Source organism: Artibeus jamaicensis, unplaced genomic scaffold (assembly GCF_021234435.1).
Source record: "Artibeus jamaicensis isolate MK-2021 breed Jamaican fruit bat unplaced genomic scaffold, CSHL_Jam_final contig_1284, whole genome shotgun sequence".
NCBI lineage: Eukaryota > Metazoa > Chordata > Mammalia > Chiroptera > Phyllostomidae > Artibeus > Artibeus jamaicensis.
In genome coordinates, this window is record NW_026521249.1 from 589,262 (window position 1) to 603,257 (window position 13,996).

Below are 13,996 nucleotides of genomic sequence, written 5' to 3' on the forward strand. Positions count from 1 at the left end.
AACCATTTCTGTGAGCATCCTAATCACCAGTGTTTTAAACTCTGCATCTGATAGGTTGGCTATCTCTTGGTTGCTTATAAGTATTGGCTCAGGGGCTTTGAGCTGTTCTTCTTCTTGAGCTATAATGTTTTGGTCTCTTTGTGTCTGTTACGAATGAGGTGTGGAGCCTGAAGTGTTCATCAGGGCAGGGCAACCCAAGTCACTGGGTTGTGATGCTATATGTGGGGGCGGGATCAGAGAGGGGCAATGGCATTTTTTCTGCTCTCTCTTGGATTTTGGTCCTCTCTGCCGCTTCCCGCAAGCAAATTGAGCCCTTCTGGTGCTGGTTCCTGGATGTCTGGACTTGTGCACCCTCCGGAACACTGTGGGTCTCTCTAACAAACTCTCTGTGAGCCTGGGAGCCTCTCCCAGCACCTCGACCCCCAAAAGTTTTTCAAATTGGTGCTTTTAGGCTTTATTTCCTGGCCCTGGGGCCCTGGTTTATGCGGTCTGTCTCACCTCCGTTTTTTCACCTGGTTTATCTGCACGTGAATGTGTGACTGCGGTCAGCCAGCTGCCTTGTGCCCTCACTGGGTCTGCCCATTGCCACCCCATGGCAGGGATCTGCCAACTGCCACCTGTGCGCCTGGGTCGGTCTGGCTGCTTTTCCCTGCCGAGACCCCTCTCCGCCAGCCACCGACTCTACCCCTCTTACTGGTCTGGATGAATGGTTCATTGTTGTTGGACTTTGGTACAGTTCAATTTTCTCTGTTTTGGTTGCATTCTGGTTTCTAAATCTTCGTTGTTCATAAACTTGGTTGTGCAAGGAAGTATAGTGTTTCCTCCTATACTTCCATCTTGGCCAGAAGTTTCTCAGTACCCCTTTAAAAAAGACTAACTAGCAACTCTCCATAACCAAGACACCACTGTGAACATCCCAGAATGTGGGTTCAGGTTGAAGTATCTTCTTGGTCACAAAGACCAAGGAGGACTGCATTAGAAGGGCAAAAGCAACAGCACCACTCTGGCCCCAACACCCCTTCCTCAGGATGGTACAGAGCCCACTGAGAGGGCCCATGGGCCTATGGTTTTTCTAGTGGGGAAAAAGAGCTCCAAGTAGACATCCAGCTTCTTTAGAATTGCAGAGGTCCACATGGGTCTTGTCCACAGGGTCTTGTCCCATGAGGACTGCAGGGAGAATCTGTGGGGCTTGATACTGGAGACCACATCGGGCAGAGAAGGGGCATAGGACTTATAGTAACAGGCATCTGGATCTGGGCAGACCAAGTTTCTCCTTCCAGCAGCTAAGCACATACATACATGTGGGTATATGTATGCAGGTGTATATGTGTAGGTATATATGTGTGGTGTACACAGGTAGGTGTACACTGTGTACAGATTCCAGCTGATACCTTTACTCATCCACAGAGCCCAGCTGGTGATTCCATCTAGTCAGGTTACTTGGTGCACAGCTCTGCCTGACTTGGGTCCTTAAAATAATGAGCTGTGTTGGCTTTGGAACACATTCTGCTACCCTGGATGGGCAGAGAAACAAATCTGTAGCTCTTCCTACTGCTGAATATTATAGGAAACTGTTCCACATGGTGTGGGAATGTAGCCCCACTCCCACTCGGAAAGGCCAGTGGGAAGTGAGGTTCTGCCACACAGGACCCGAACCCATGGATAGGTTCTCCTGTGGATAATCAGGCTTGTATTGTACCTAGGCCGCTATGAGACTTGCTTTTACTAAAAACTCCCTCACCCTGAATAGAGGCAGAAAGTGCTTACTGTAACTTTCTAAAATCTGAGCTAAACCTCCCAAGTATAGAGTGTAACCAGTTCAACCACTTTTCCCCTGGATCAGCAACATCTTTCTCTTTGAGGTAATTAGCAACATTCCTTTCTTTGTTATCTGTAAAAGGCAATCACCTACAGTGAACCTGTGCATAGTAAACGAGGACCATCCTCAATGTAATGTACCCAGAAAAGCAATAAAAGCCTGTCCAGGCAGGGGTTGAAGCCCCCTCTCTCACTTAGAGAGCAGCCGTGCTGTCCTTTCCCTCCACAGGACTTCTGTAGTCTATGTGAATTTATTCATAGCTGCCAGAATGCATGGATACTGCCAGCCAGGATCCACATCAGAATATAGTGCCTTGTTTTGCCTGAGCAGAAAAACTAATCTTATCATACAGAAAGTTGTATAGCATAAAGCTCCTTTTAAACAGAGATCCCAGGCAGCATCTCTGTCCATCTACAGAGCCCAGCTGGTGGCCATACTGGCCAGGCAACTTAATGCAGTTCCGCCCAACTCAGATCCCCAGCCAGCAAGCTGTTCTGGCCTTAGAGCCAATGACTCTAAGCAAATGACTGGAACAGACATTCCTCCAAAGAAGTCATGTACAAATGGCCAATAGAGACATGAAAAGATGATCAACATCACAAATCATCAAGGAAATTCAAATCCAAACCACAATGAGACATCACCTCATGCCTGTTAGAATGGCCATCATTTGGAAGCAGCCTCAGTGCCCATCAGTAGATGAGTAGATAAAAAAGCTCTGGTACATTCACACAATGAAATACTACTCAGTCATTAAAAAGAAGGAAATCTTACCTTTTTTGACAACATGGATAGACCTGGACAGTGTTATGCTAAGTGAAATAAGCCAAGCGGAGAATGACAAGTATCATATGATTTCACTTACCTGTGGAATCTAATGAACAAAATACAAACAGACTCACAGTTGCAGAGAACAGCCTGACAATGGTTGGAGGAGGGAGGTAGGGTTGCTGAGTGAAAAAGGTAAAGGGATTAAGTGAAAAATTCATAGACAGACAATATTACAGAGATTACTGGAGGCAAACTGGGGTGAGGGAGGTAGGAGAAGGGAAAGAGTGGATAAATGGTGATAGAAGGAGACTTGACTTGTGGTGGTAGTCACACAATACAATGTACAGATGCTGTATTGTAGAATTATACCTTGGAACCTATATAATTTTGTTGACCAATGTCTCCACAATAAATTCAATAAAATAGACAATAGATACAAGTGTTAGCATGGATGTGAAGAAAAGAGAACCCTTGTGCACCATTGGTGGGAATGTGCAATAAATTGGTGCAGCTGCTGTGGAAAACAATATGGAGATTCCTTTAAGAATAGAACTAAACAGAACTAAAAATAGGACTACTGGTACCTATGACCCAGCAATTCTTCTGCTGGGCACACAGATCAAGGAAATGTATCATGACTATCTCAAAGAACCTTTACCTCCATATTTATTACATCATTATTTACAATAGCCAAGGCATGGAAACAATCTAAGTGTCCATAACTGGATGAATAGATAAAAGACATTGTGATACATATTTATGCTAAGTAGAATATGTCAGACAGAGGAAGGCAAATATTGTATCATTTCTTTTATGTAGCATAAAAAACAAACTCATAAAAGCAGAGAATAGATTGGTGGTTGCCAAAGGTGTATGGCGGTGGAGTCAGGGAAACTGGCCAAGTTGATCACAGGTACAAATTTCCATTTGTAAGATAAATTAGTTCTGGAGGTCATGGTGACTATAGCGAACAATATTGTGTTGTATAATTGAAATTGCTGAGAGTAAATCTTAAAGTTCTCATCACAAGAAAAAACAGTAACTATGTAAGGTGCTACATGTTCAATAAACTTATATATCTCAATAAAACTGCAAGAAAAAGCATAAGGGCAATGAGATTGTTGCATAAAAAATCAAGCAAATAAGCAAAGAAAAGGAAATATCCCCCAACACACAGAATTAAATTAAATTAAATTAATTAACTTAACTTAACTTAAATTAAATTAAATTAAATTAAAAATGTCTATATGTAAGCATTAAGCTATCAACAAACATACTAAATATTTACCATGAACAGGGATCATATCTGTGGAAGGGTAAAATGCCACTTTCACGAAGTTCTTGCCCTGAAGTAAATTACTGTATAGGTGAGAAGAAAAGTTAACATGAAACCCCTAGTGCCTGGGTTGCACTGCATGATATCCACCATGCAGGGAGGAGATGAAGATTACAACTCCACATTGGCCCATGAACTGCTTAATTGTGTGGCACGGGTCACCAATGCCAGAGGAGCTCCAGCAAGGGGAAATGAAGGGAGAATCACATTGACCTCGGAAGGCTCCGGAGAGGGGGCTGCATTGGTTGTTTCTCAGAAAACAGAATTCATGCTCGCAAACAGGTGGACAGGTGAGTGTGTAGTTTAGTGTCCTGCCAAATAAGACCTTCATATTGATTTACACTCTGAAAATAAAGATTTAGTGTAGGGAAAAAAATCAGAAGCACACGTAGAATTCTAAAGTCCTCTCAGCTCATCTAAAATAATATAAAATAAAGCACTAGCAAACAAAAAAGTCAGCACTCTTAAGAAGTGACAGCAAATTTTTACACTTTTTTCCTAAGCTGTCAAGAATTTCAACTGTGTGAATAATCTACATTATAATATTCTTTTCTTTTTATCTCGGCCTAAGGATATGGGTACTAGGAGTCTTTGAAATAACAGATAAAAAGGAAAAGAAAAAACTATTAGGTGGAAAATATAAGACTGATGTACTTTCAAGATGATAATACAGATATCCAAAACAAGAAAAAAGCAGGCGAAGGGAAATTCTTGGAGGCCACAAATCAAGAGCCTTTCAGGAACGTATAAAAATGGTAGGCTCCTTAGTATGATTACACCGCAGAAGGCTCAGATCTGACTTAGTCACAGGTGCAGCATTTAATCAAAATGTCAGAGTAGGAATCAGAAAAATATCCCTCATGTCCATTTGTGTTTCATGCAGAGGGCAGAGAAAGGAGGAACAAGGGAGGAACTCAAGCCTTATTGTGGACTTAAATCCCCACTCTGTCAGTTACCAGCTGTGACTTAGCCTCTTTGTGCCTGTGTCCCCATTTGCAAAATGAGTACAGTGATAGTTTGTACTCAAGAATCGTAATGGAGATTAAATTGGTGAATACCATATGGATTATAGAGTAGCACTTGATACATGATAAACACAATATATTTGTTAAATAACATTTTTGGTAGGGCCGAATAAGCTTGTTTGCCTAGGGATCTAAATATTAGTGTTCTCCAACTTATGTTTGTTTTTGTATCAAATACATGCTTTATGCATTGTGTATGATTTCTAGTGTTTGGTTTTCTGAACGGTGGGACTAGAATTCAAAGGCACTTGAAAAGCAGTTTGGATGCAGAATGCCTCCATACTTAACACAGTTCCCTGTGTCCCACAATTTTTTTTTACAATCAGAGACCTATATTTTATTTGATCATAAACATTCCTTTTTAGTGACTTGCCTTTCTAGATGCTTTGAAGCACTCAACCTTGTTTTATAGAAACAATTTTTTGGCGTCATATACCATTGGTTTATATAGTAGTTAAAAATATACATACTTACCATGATATGTACTACTGGCATAAACATACTGAGTTACAAACAATTCATTTACAGTGAGTATTCAACTCAACTTGTAAGAGAAGTAAGCATACTTAGTATAGAGCTCTCTGCTAGTTGCCCATGTTTAGTAGATTGAGTGTTGTTTAATGTATGATATACAAGAGGAAACAGTGAGTATTGGTTAATCTGGCCAGTAGTTCAAATATGTTCAGTTAGAGACGCTAGTTCTATTAAGATCATTACTTTTAGATTTCATTTGCAATTCTGGCTTCTCAATTCCTTAGAATTTTGCTCAAATTGTTGATTTTCATACAATAGGCCCACTTAATCTGATTCGTGACTACACACAGTCCCCACAATATCAATCTGGAAATTTTAATCAACAATTTATTGCCACTCTTAACATTTTAATTTTCAAGTTAGGCTTTTTTTTCTTTCCCAACATGGAATTGGTTGATTACCTTTGTAAGCTTCCCAGAATCTGTCAGCTAGTCCTAGAAGTATCTCTTTCATGTCTTTCCCAAACAAGAACTTGCCTAATGGTATCTATGCAATCTCTTATTCTCTACTTTTGAAGGACAAATAATTGACTGTTTCTTATAAATTATTTTCTTTTCCACTTTTTGCAATGTGTCTACTAAAATCACAATGGGTTGGTTCAATAGTCTTCTTTCTTTATTTCTTTGTAGATGGTTACTTCAGATTATGGAGAACCATCTGACTGTATTCAGCAGATGACAACTAAAACAGTTTCCTAAGATTTGCAGAAAACTATTTGGAAAACTACTGTCCTGAATCTCCAGCCCATGGGCAGAAGCTAGAAGGTCTATAATATTTGGGACCAGGCACAGAGGTGCATTTGTAGTGTCCACCACCAGCTACACCCTCAAACAGACTGGGCTGATCCAACATGGCCACACAGTTCCAAAACCTCCAAATGAGAGAGAAGTTCAGAAGGAGACGTGGAGGCATAAAATTCTCTCAAGTGTATGCAAAATAACTCTCCAACTTGCAGAATGAACTTGTGTCATTTATTCACCGTTCCGTTCAACAAGCAATTACGGAGCTGCTGTAGATGCAAAGCAAGCTTGGACTACTATTTCTTTAGCCAATGCTCCAGACGTATTTGTGCCACCTGAATGAAAACTCATGAGTCTGATAATAGACCACCAAGAAAGCCAGCAACTTGTCTGATTGTGAGCTGTACAGTGTTAGAGGGTTGGCATCGCACTTTCTATTGCTCTCCTTCAGAGAGCTATTTACAGCTTTTCCTTTTCAAGTGCCATTTACATTACAATGGCTCTTAGAAGTGTGTTGGCTGAAAACGCCCAGTGAATAAACAGTGAGTTCTATTGTAAGCATATGCACCATTCCCTGACATTTGGATATGCATTTAAGAAATTTGTGACAGCTAATGAAAAGGCTTAAATATCTATGGCATACATCTTTACTGTGAAAACTAACCATTATTATTCATAAACAGAGAGTACACAGATCCTTAAACATTGTTTCAGAAAAGCCCCAAGTTAAAACAGGGAAAACAGAAAAATTCATCAATATCCAATAGCAATATTATATATAAAATTATAATATTGATCTTGATTATGAGAGAGGAAAATAAATACAAGTTTTGACAGATGCAAGATTTTCTATGATCGTTTATTGGGACTGGGACTAGGAAACAAAATAAAGATAGAAGATTTTTTCCTCTATATTTTTGAGTCATAAATTATGAATTATGCTCTAACAGATAAAGTAAAGAGGAAATTAACTTAAGAGATGAGATCTATCTTACAATTCAGGGAGCTGTTTTATTTTTATTTGGGGGGATTACATTTTAATACTTAGCTTTACCAAACATTTTTCTTGCTCTGAAATGAACTGCAACTTTTCATTATTTCTCTGAGGAGTCAGGGAAAGTTATTTATGCCAAAGTTCAGAGGATAAATTAGCAATACTGTCTCAACTATTTGGAAAAGTGCTGTCCTGCAGAACTTCCTCAGATGATGGAAATGTTTTGTATATACACTGTCTAATATAGTAGCCACCTGCCATATGTGGCTTTTCAACACTTGAAATGTGCCTACTTTGACATAGGAACTTCATTTTAGTTTAGTCTAATTTTCAGCTTCAATAGTGCCAGGTGGCTAGTGGCTGCTGTGGTGGGCAGTGTAGTTTAGAAGACACCACAGTCTTTTCCCTTTTTCTCAGCCAATGAGACCAGGCATCTGGGGGTTATTCTTTATAAATTAATGTCTCTGTGAAACCTCATAAACTCTGTAAGCTGGGCATCAGAATGCTCTGAGCAAAGCTTGTTTGAGCAAATATGCACATTAATAGGATTTTGAAAAAACAGCAAGCAGTAAAGACCCATCACCCAGTCCCTTTTGCTAATTTATGTGTTTTCCTGTAGTTGGATATATTCTGGAGAACTCTGTCAGGATCAGCTGATAGTTTGACCTTTTACAACTTTGCAACTTTGCATGCTATAAAGGCAAGTAAAAAAAGAGAATGTGAGAGCATTTAGATAAAGAGAATTCATACAGCACTGAGTGGATTATAGAAAGTGCTGTGTTACGAGGAGGAATGAGAAGAGGAGAGAAGAGAGAGAGGAGAACAACAAGCCCCAGGTATTACATAAAATTCTTCCTTGCTTATTTTGGAATATAAGATTACTAACAGTGGTCCCCCCAAGTAATTATTTTCTAATTCCTTTCCATGATTTTACTTAGTTTACTAGAGGACACCTTCTGATGGTCTCTTTCTCCATTTATTATTTGTGGATACATTTTTATCTATATGTATCTTTAAAAAGTCAGAAATTTGAGAGACATTCAATTTTAATGGCATCCCTTGAGAGGGGAAGAATCAACGTTCTGACATAATATCCCTTGCCCATGGAGATATTGACAATTTTTTAACTTAAGTAACTTGTCGATAGCATTTCAGTAGCAAAGATTGTTTTCCACAAAACTACATACCTGCAGGAGCAGATCAGAAGTTGGTCTGAGTCGCTGTTGGAATAGGATACTTAATGTTCGATTCTGCTGTTCCAAATCAAACACTCTTGTTTTCAACTTTACACATTCCTCCCTTAGATCCTGCAACAAACACACAGAAAGAAAAAAGTCTGTAACTGAAAAGTACCTTAGCATATCATGACCATATTTTATCTGATATTTCAGACACATTAGTAAAAATAATATTTTTGTTCTTCAAAGCCCCCAGAAATAAGTCACGTACAATGTTTTCTTCCACAGCTCATTGTCTGACAGAATTATTGTGTGCAGGAAAACCCTTTTTTTTTTAAAGCACCTTGAAATCAGAAGTGCGTTAATCTAGCCTGCTATTTTTGAAGATGGTAAATCTTAGCAGTACAAAGTCAATTTAAGTTTCCACCTATATATTTTGCCTCTTGATTGTCTTCACAAAAGCAATCACAAAGCACAAACCACAAGGACAATAATGTTTTTTCAGTGAATAGAGATCTGATGAACTAAAGAAGCTATCACTTTTGATGGAGCCTTTCCTTGTCGTTCATGGAAATGAATTGAAATTCTCAGTGCTGTAGCTGATAGAGTCAGTGAGGCGTTTAGTGGGAAACTTGCCCATCCACTGAATGAGTGGATCTCTAAATCCTTCGGGGCATTTTGTTCTTTGTGCTGGGGAAGTGAAGTAAATGTACCTTGTCATCCTTTGGGAGCAGCTCTCCTGAGTTCAAACACCACAGTGACCTTTCCCAGCTTTCACGAGAGCAGCTGACGCACGGAGCACTAGGATTCCCTGAATTCCCACCAAGGAGTGGCCTTCCAAACTGACTTGCAATAAAGACACTTACAGTATGTAAATATCTACACCCTCTTTGATGGGGTTCAAGAAAGACTAGAATAACTCCCCATTTCAAGGTTCATCAAAAGCTGACTCCTTTCTATATTTTGAACCTTACCTTTGACTATTTCAAGATTTTTGAAAAAGTTTTCTGTTCATGCAAAGAATAAGGGTCTGCCTGTTATTCTCCAAAGCTCCCTGCATTCCCTCACCCGCCTCCCTCTGCCACAATCACTTTCCCTCCACATCCACCTCTTTCTTGAGTCCAAGTCTGGCTCTCTGATCAGTTTCCAATTCAAATTCTATTTAGCTCCTCTCCGACACTTTCACCTGGTGTCCCTCAAAGACTACTCTCTTTTTGGACCTCCGATGAGCCCTCCAGGCCTCTTATATGTTATTTAGAATATACTACTTTGAATCGATTTTCTGTTTTATGCTCCAGACATATCTTGTCCATTAGATGGCATGTTCCTCAAAAGGTAAGCATACGAAGATATTCAAATAAACAACAGCACAAGCATATTATATTTATACTCTGTTTTTTGTTTTTAAAATTTTTATTTGTTTTATTTTATTTTTTTACTTTGTTATTGCTGTTCAAGTACAGTTGTCTCTGTTTTCCCCCCACCACAACCATCCACACCTCCACTCCTGCCCACCTTTGGCTTTGTCCATGTGTCCTTTATACACGTTCCTAATGACCCTCCCTTATTCTATCTCCTAGCACAGCATCACATATAGTAGGACCTTAACAAATTTCTGCAATTATTTTGTTAAAGGGAATGATGATAAATTCTATTATCTAGTGATGATATCATAAAGAGAATTAAAGTGTCTCAACGCTTCTACTTTGTCCCTCTATGTATTAAAGCTCTGTAAGCAAGAGAGAGCACCAGTCAACAGCTCTGACCCCCCAGGGCCTGAGCAGGAGTCACAAATGTGAGTGGGCCTGTTCCATAACCTTGTGCCGACGTAAGTATGAAGCTGGAGAGAATCAGCTGCTGAGGCTTTTCCTGAGGAGCCACATCATATCCATGCTTATTCGTTGTATTTTGGGGGGGAGGGGAAGGGAGAGGAGTCAGAGAAACAGGCCAAGGTGTGGCTCACTGCACAGCTTCCGCTCTCCTCACCTTTTTAGTTAAATGGGTGTAGCTTACGCATAGGATGTCTTCAACTGATTGTGGCCTACAAACGTGAGTAGAAAAAGAAATGCCATGTTCAGAACGAGGCTCCTGAGGCTCCTGGGTGCGGGACTGAGGAGGGCGGCGGCGTCAAAGGCGGGGTTGAGAGTGTGAGTACCGGTGCGCAGGAGCACACATGCAGTTTGACGAGGCCATTTTGGGGGCCTAGGCATGGTTCGAGTTAAAAGGCTAAATTTATTTTCTTCATTTAGAATTCAACCTCTGTCTCTGTCTCATTAGTGCTACTGTTTCTTTTTAGCATGTATATAACACATCCTGCTCCCAAACACCAATCGTTTTTACTACTGCTAATTAAGTAATTAATAAAACTTGACTCTGAGGTAAATAAATATTAATAGTACCAGTTGGGTGGGAAAACCACTAATTTTTATTTGCATGTGAAGTTGTGGGGACAAGAGCAAACAAGTGTGGATCTGCAAGGAGAAAGGAGACCTATAAAGAACACCATCAGCAATTTCTAGTAGCAAAACTGAGAATAACTTGAAAGAGTTCCTCAGGTGGGTAAAAAAATTAAAAGAAGAAAGAAAAAATCAATATGCACTATGGACAGTTTTGTACAAGTGCCCAATTTCAATGGCCGTTACTAAAGGCGGTAAAGGTTCATTAGCAGAGATGCAGTTTATCGACCTGAATCACCGTTTGTCACCCTTGGCTCATCTGGACCAGCGCGGGCAGAGGGGGGAGTGAAAAATGTAGGGATTTGACCCTATCTTACAATCAACTGACAAACAGAATTGAGCTGGACTGAAAATTCATAGACATAGAAGAATTGCCTGTGTTGTTCTTTTAAACATTCTTGTTCTCTTCAGTGAAGCTGTAGATAGCAGCTGGTGCCAGACGGCTATCAACCCAGGGAACTGCAATCAAAACCACGTGTGTGTGTGCCCATGTGCACACATACAAACAGAACTGGACTGGACAGATGGAAAGAGAGAGTGAAAAACAGTCGTTTCTCTGGCTACTGCAGTGGGACCCGGGCAGAGTGGCGGCCGGCATCTGTGTTTCCTCCACACTCACAATGGGATTTGACACACGGGAGCGTATGATGTGCTGAGGGCTGGGACAAGAGCTACTGCCTTGACGCTGTCAGTTACAGAGGCAAGAACAAGAGTATTCCTCCCAAGTAAATTCCTAAAAATAGAATAACTGTCATCTGTTCAGATGCTGTTGTCTGGGACTGCGGCTCACAGCGGGCGCTGGACTGTCTGTCCTCTCGCACACCCTTCCCTTTCCGACAACCCCCTGGCATGGCTCAGGCCTCCCGTGGAGGCTCCCATTGAAAACACAAGGTTGTGTCTTCTGAAATTAAAAAAAAAGTCACAATATATAATGTTATCAGTGGGAAATACTGCCAAAGGCTTTACTTAATATAAGAAAGTACAATGGCCTTTGAATTCAAGAAAATAGACCTGTTTGCCTTGCAATCTATATGCCACTAGCATTTGGAAACAGAGTAAAGAATCACGGCTGAACGTGAAGACAAAATATACTGAGCAATGTCGTATGCGGATCAAAAAGGGCTCTGTGAACCTTACTAATCTCAAATCCTAACTTCTCTGGTCCACCCACACCTTGAAAGTTTCGCCTGCACTGGATTCACTGCTATTCAGTGCCTGTGCAGTACAGTTACTTCATGCATTCAGAGCAAAACCATTACCTGGCCCCCTGTCAGAGTACATTAGAGATAATGCTTATTGCTTGGAAGCAGGATATTTATTGACATTATCATTAGAGGATTGTGGAAAGCTATTTAAATCTGATTTTTCATGTAAAATGATATTAGTGTGGTATAGCTATTCCAGATGCAGTGTTTATCATAGGAATACATCAAATTGGGAGGTAAGGGGCCTGGGCTCTGGGCATACATGACCTTGAGGAAATAACTTACACTGGTTGGGCCTCAGTTTCCTCATCCGTACACTGAGCTGTACAAAACCAGGCTTTCAGAGGCAGGACTGTCCCAACGGCTTCATGAGGCGGCTTGTGAAGAGCCACCTCAATCACTTCCTGAAACTTAATGGACACCACACCCACCAGCCTCTCTCTTCTAAGTGACTGTCACTGATACATTCCTTTCTCTTTCAGGGATCCTAAGACTTCTGTAAGAAGAAAAGCTATTTCTGGAAAAGGTTGGCTATATTCTGGACTAACCAAGGACCTCAACATCAAACACCATTAAAAGGCTAGGCAAGTCACTAAATGTGTGACCAAACCAGGCCAGGTCTCATCAGTAGGAAGTGATGAGTTCTGTGGCAAACCACATAGTATGAGCCTTTATCCCAAAGACATTTGGAAGAAAACAATTTAAGTCTGGGTGATAGCTAAACAGTCATGTAATTAGAGTGAACTGAGCCCATTACCAAACTAGTTGACAGTCTCAGCATTAAATGCTCTCTCAAGTCCCTGGCACTTGTGAAGTTCTACGGTCCAAATCAAGATTCATGCTGAGACAGCTTGACTCCAGATTTACAGAGTCGGCTTTGACTCCATACATAGAAAAGCCTGAATGTTCTTGCTGGAGCGTTCTGGCACTGTTTCCAGAAGTTCTAAGAAATGTATTGGCTACCTTGCTATTTTGTTTTATTTCCTGCAATCATAACTAATGATTGGATTTCAATCCACCTGTTAATTTTCATAACACCTCCTCTGCCTGCTGTACTATCGTGGGAAGAACAGTTAAGTGACTAAAAGGGGTCATTAGGCTGGATGGTGCAGAGGACAAAAGCATGGAATCTGATTGTAATTACCTCAGGTGAAAGGATAGGCTTTGCTACTTCTGGCAAATAGAAATTGTTTTCTTAGTCCTATCTCATAGGGCTCCTGTGAAAACAAAATGACTAGGGGCATTCAAAGTGCTGGACATGGGGTGGGACTCCTTTCAAGTGCACAATAAATACAGGGGTGGGCAAAAGTAGGTTTATAGTTGTTGATGTGGAAACTAATAAAATATTATGATACAAGAGTAAATTCTGTTTCATGTATTCAACTGTAAACCTACTTTTGGCAAGCCCTGTATAAACAGACCCTCTTCAAGGCACCGGATCCTACATACACCATTGCTAGACAAGTGGGCCCAGATGGCCTGACTGCCCCTCCTACAGGGGAAACTTGTGGGAGTTTGAAGTTCTTTCAGTTTCAATCTACAAAATTGTGTCTTGCTTCTATCTGAATGGCTATATTGCCTGATTCAAGGTACAGTAGCATTATTCTATGTCGGTGAAGAAAAAACACCATATAACTATTTGGTTACCCTAAAGAACATTCAGCTAAGGCTGAGGTTGTTGATGTACTGAAAAATAGCTGCAGGGAAAAATGCTTTTCTTCTAAGTTTGGTGTTAGTGGAAAACACACACACACACTGAAGAACCTAGGAGAGTTACATTTTCAGTGAATGTAATGGACTTAATGAAGATAAAATGTATTTCAGACAAAAATATGAATTTAGCACAATTACTGATTTTTCTTGCTCTTGTCAACTTAAGCCTATGATTGGAGTCATAAATGGATGTGAGCTGGGTTTAATATTGTCACTTTAGCATTA

At 40.4% G+C, this 13,996-nt stretch overlaps 1 protein-coding gene across 4 annotated transcripts in view; it reads right to left on the reverse strand.

The window, feature by feature from the left end:
* Positions 1–13,996, reverse strand: part of NCKAP5 (NCK associated protein 5) — a 995,643-nt gene that overhangs the window by 175,599 nt on the left and 806,048 nt on the right. For all 4 annotated transcript variants that reach the window (XM_053666799.1, XM_053666798.1, XM_053666801.1 and 1 more), the window contains one exon: positions 8,407–8,526. In XM_053666799.1, the coding sequence (XP_053522774.1) occupies positions 8,407–8,526 (120 nt within the window). The remainder of the gene's footprint in view (positions 1–8,406; positions 8,527–13,996) is intronic.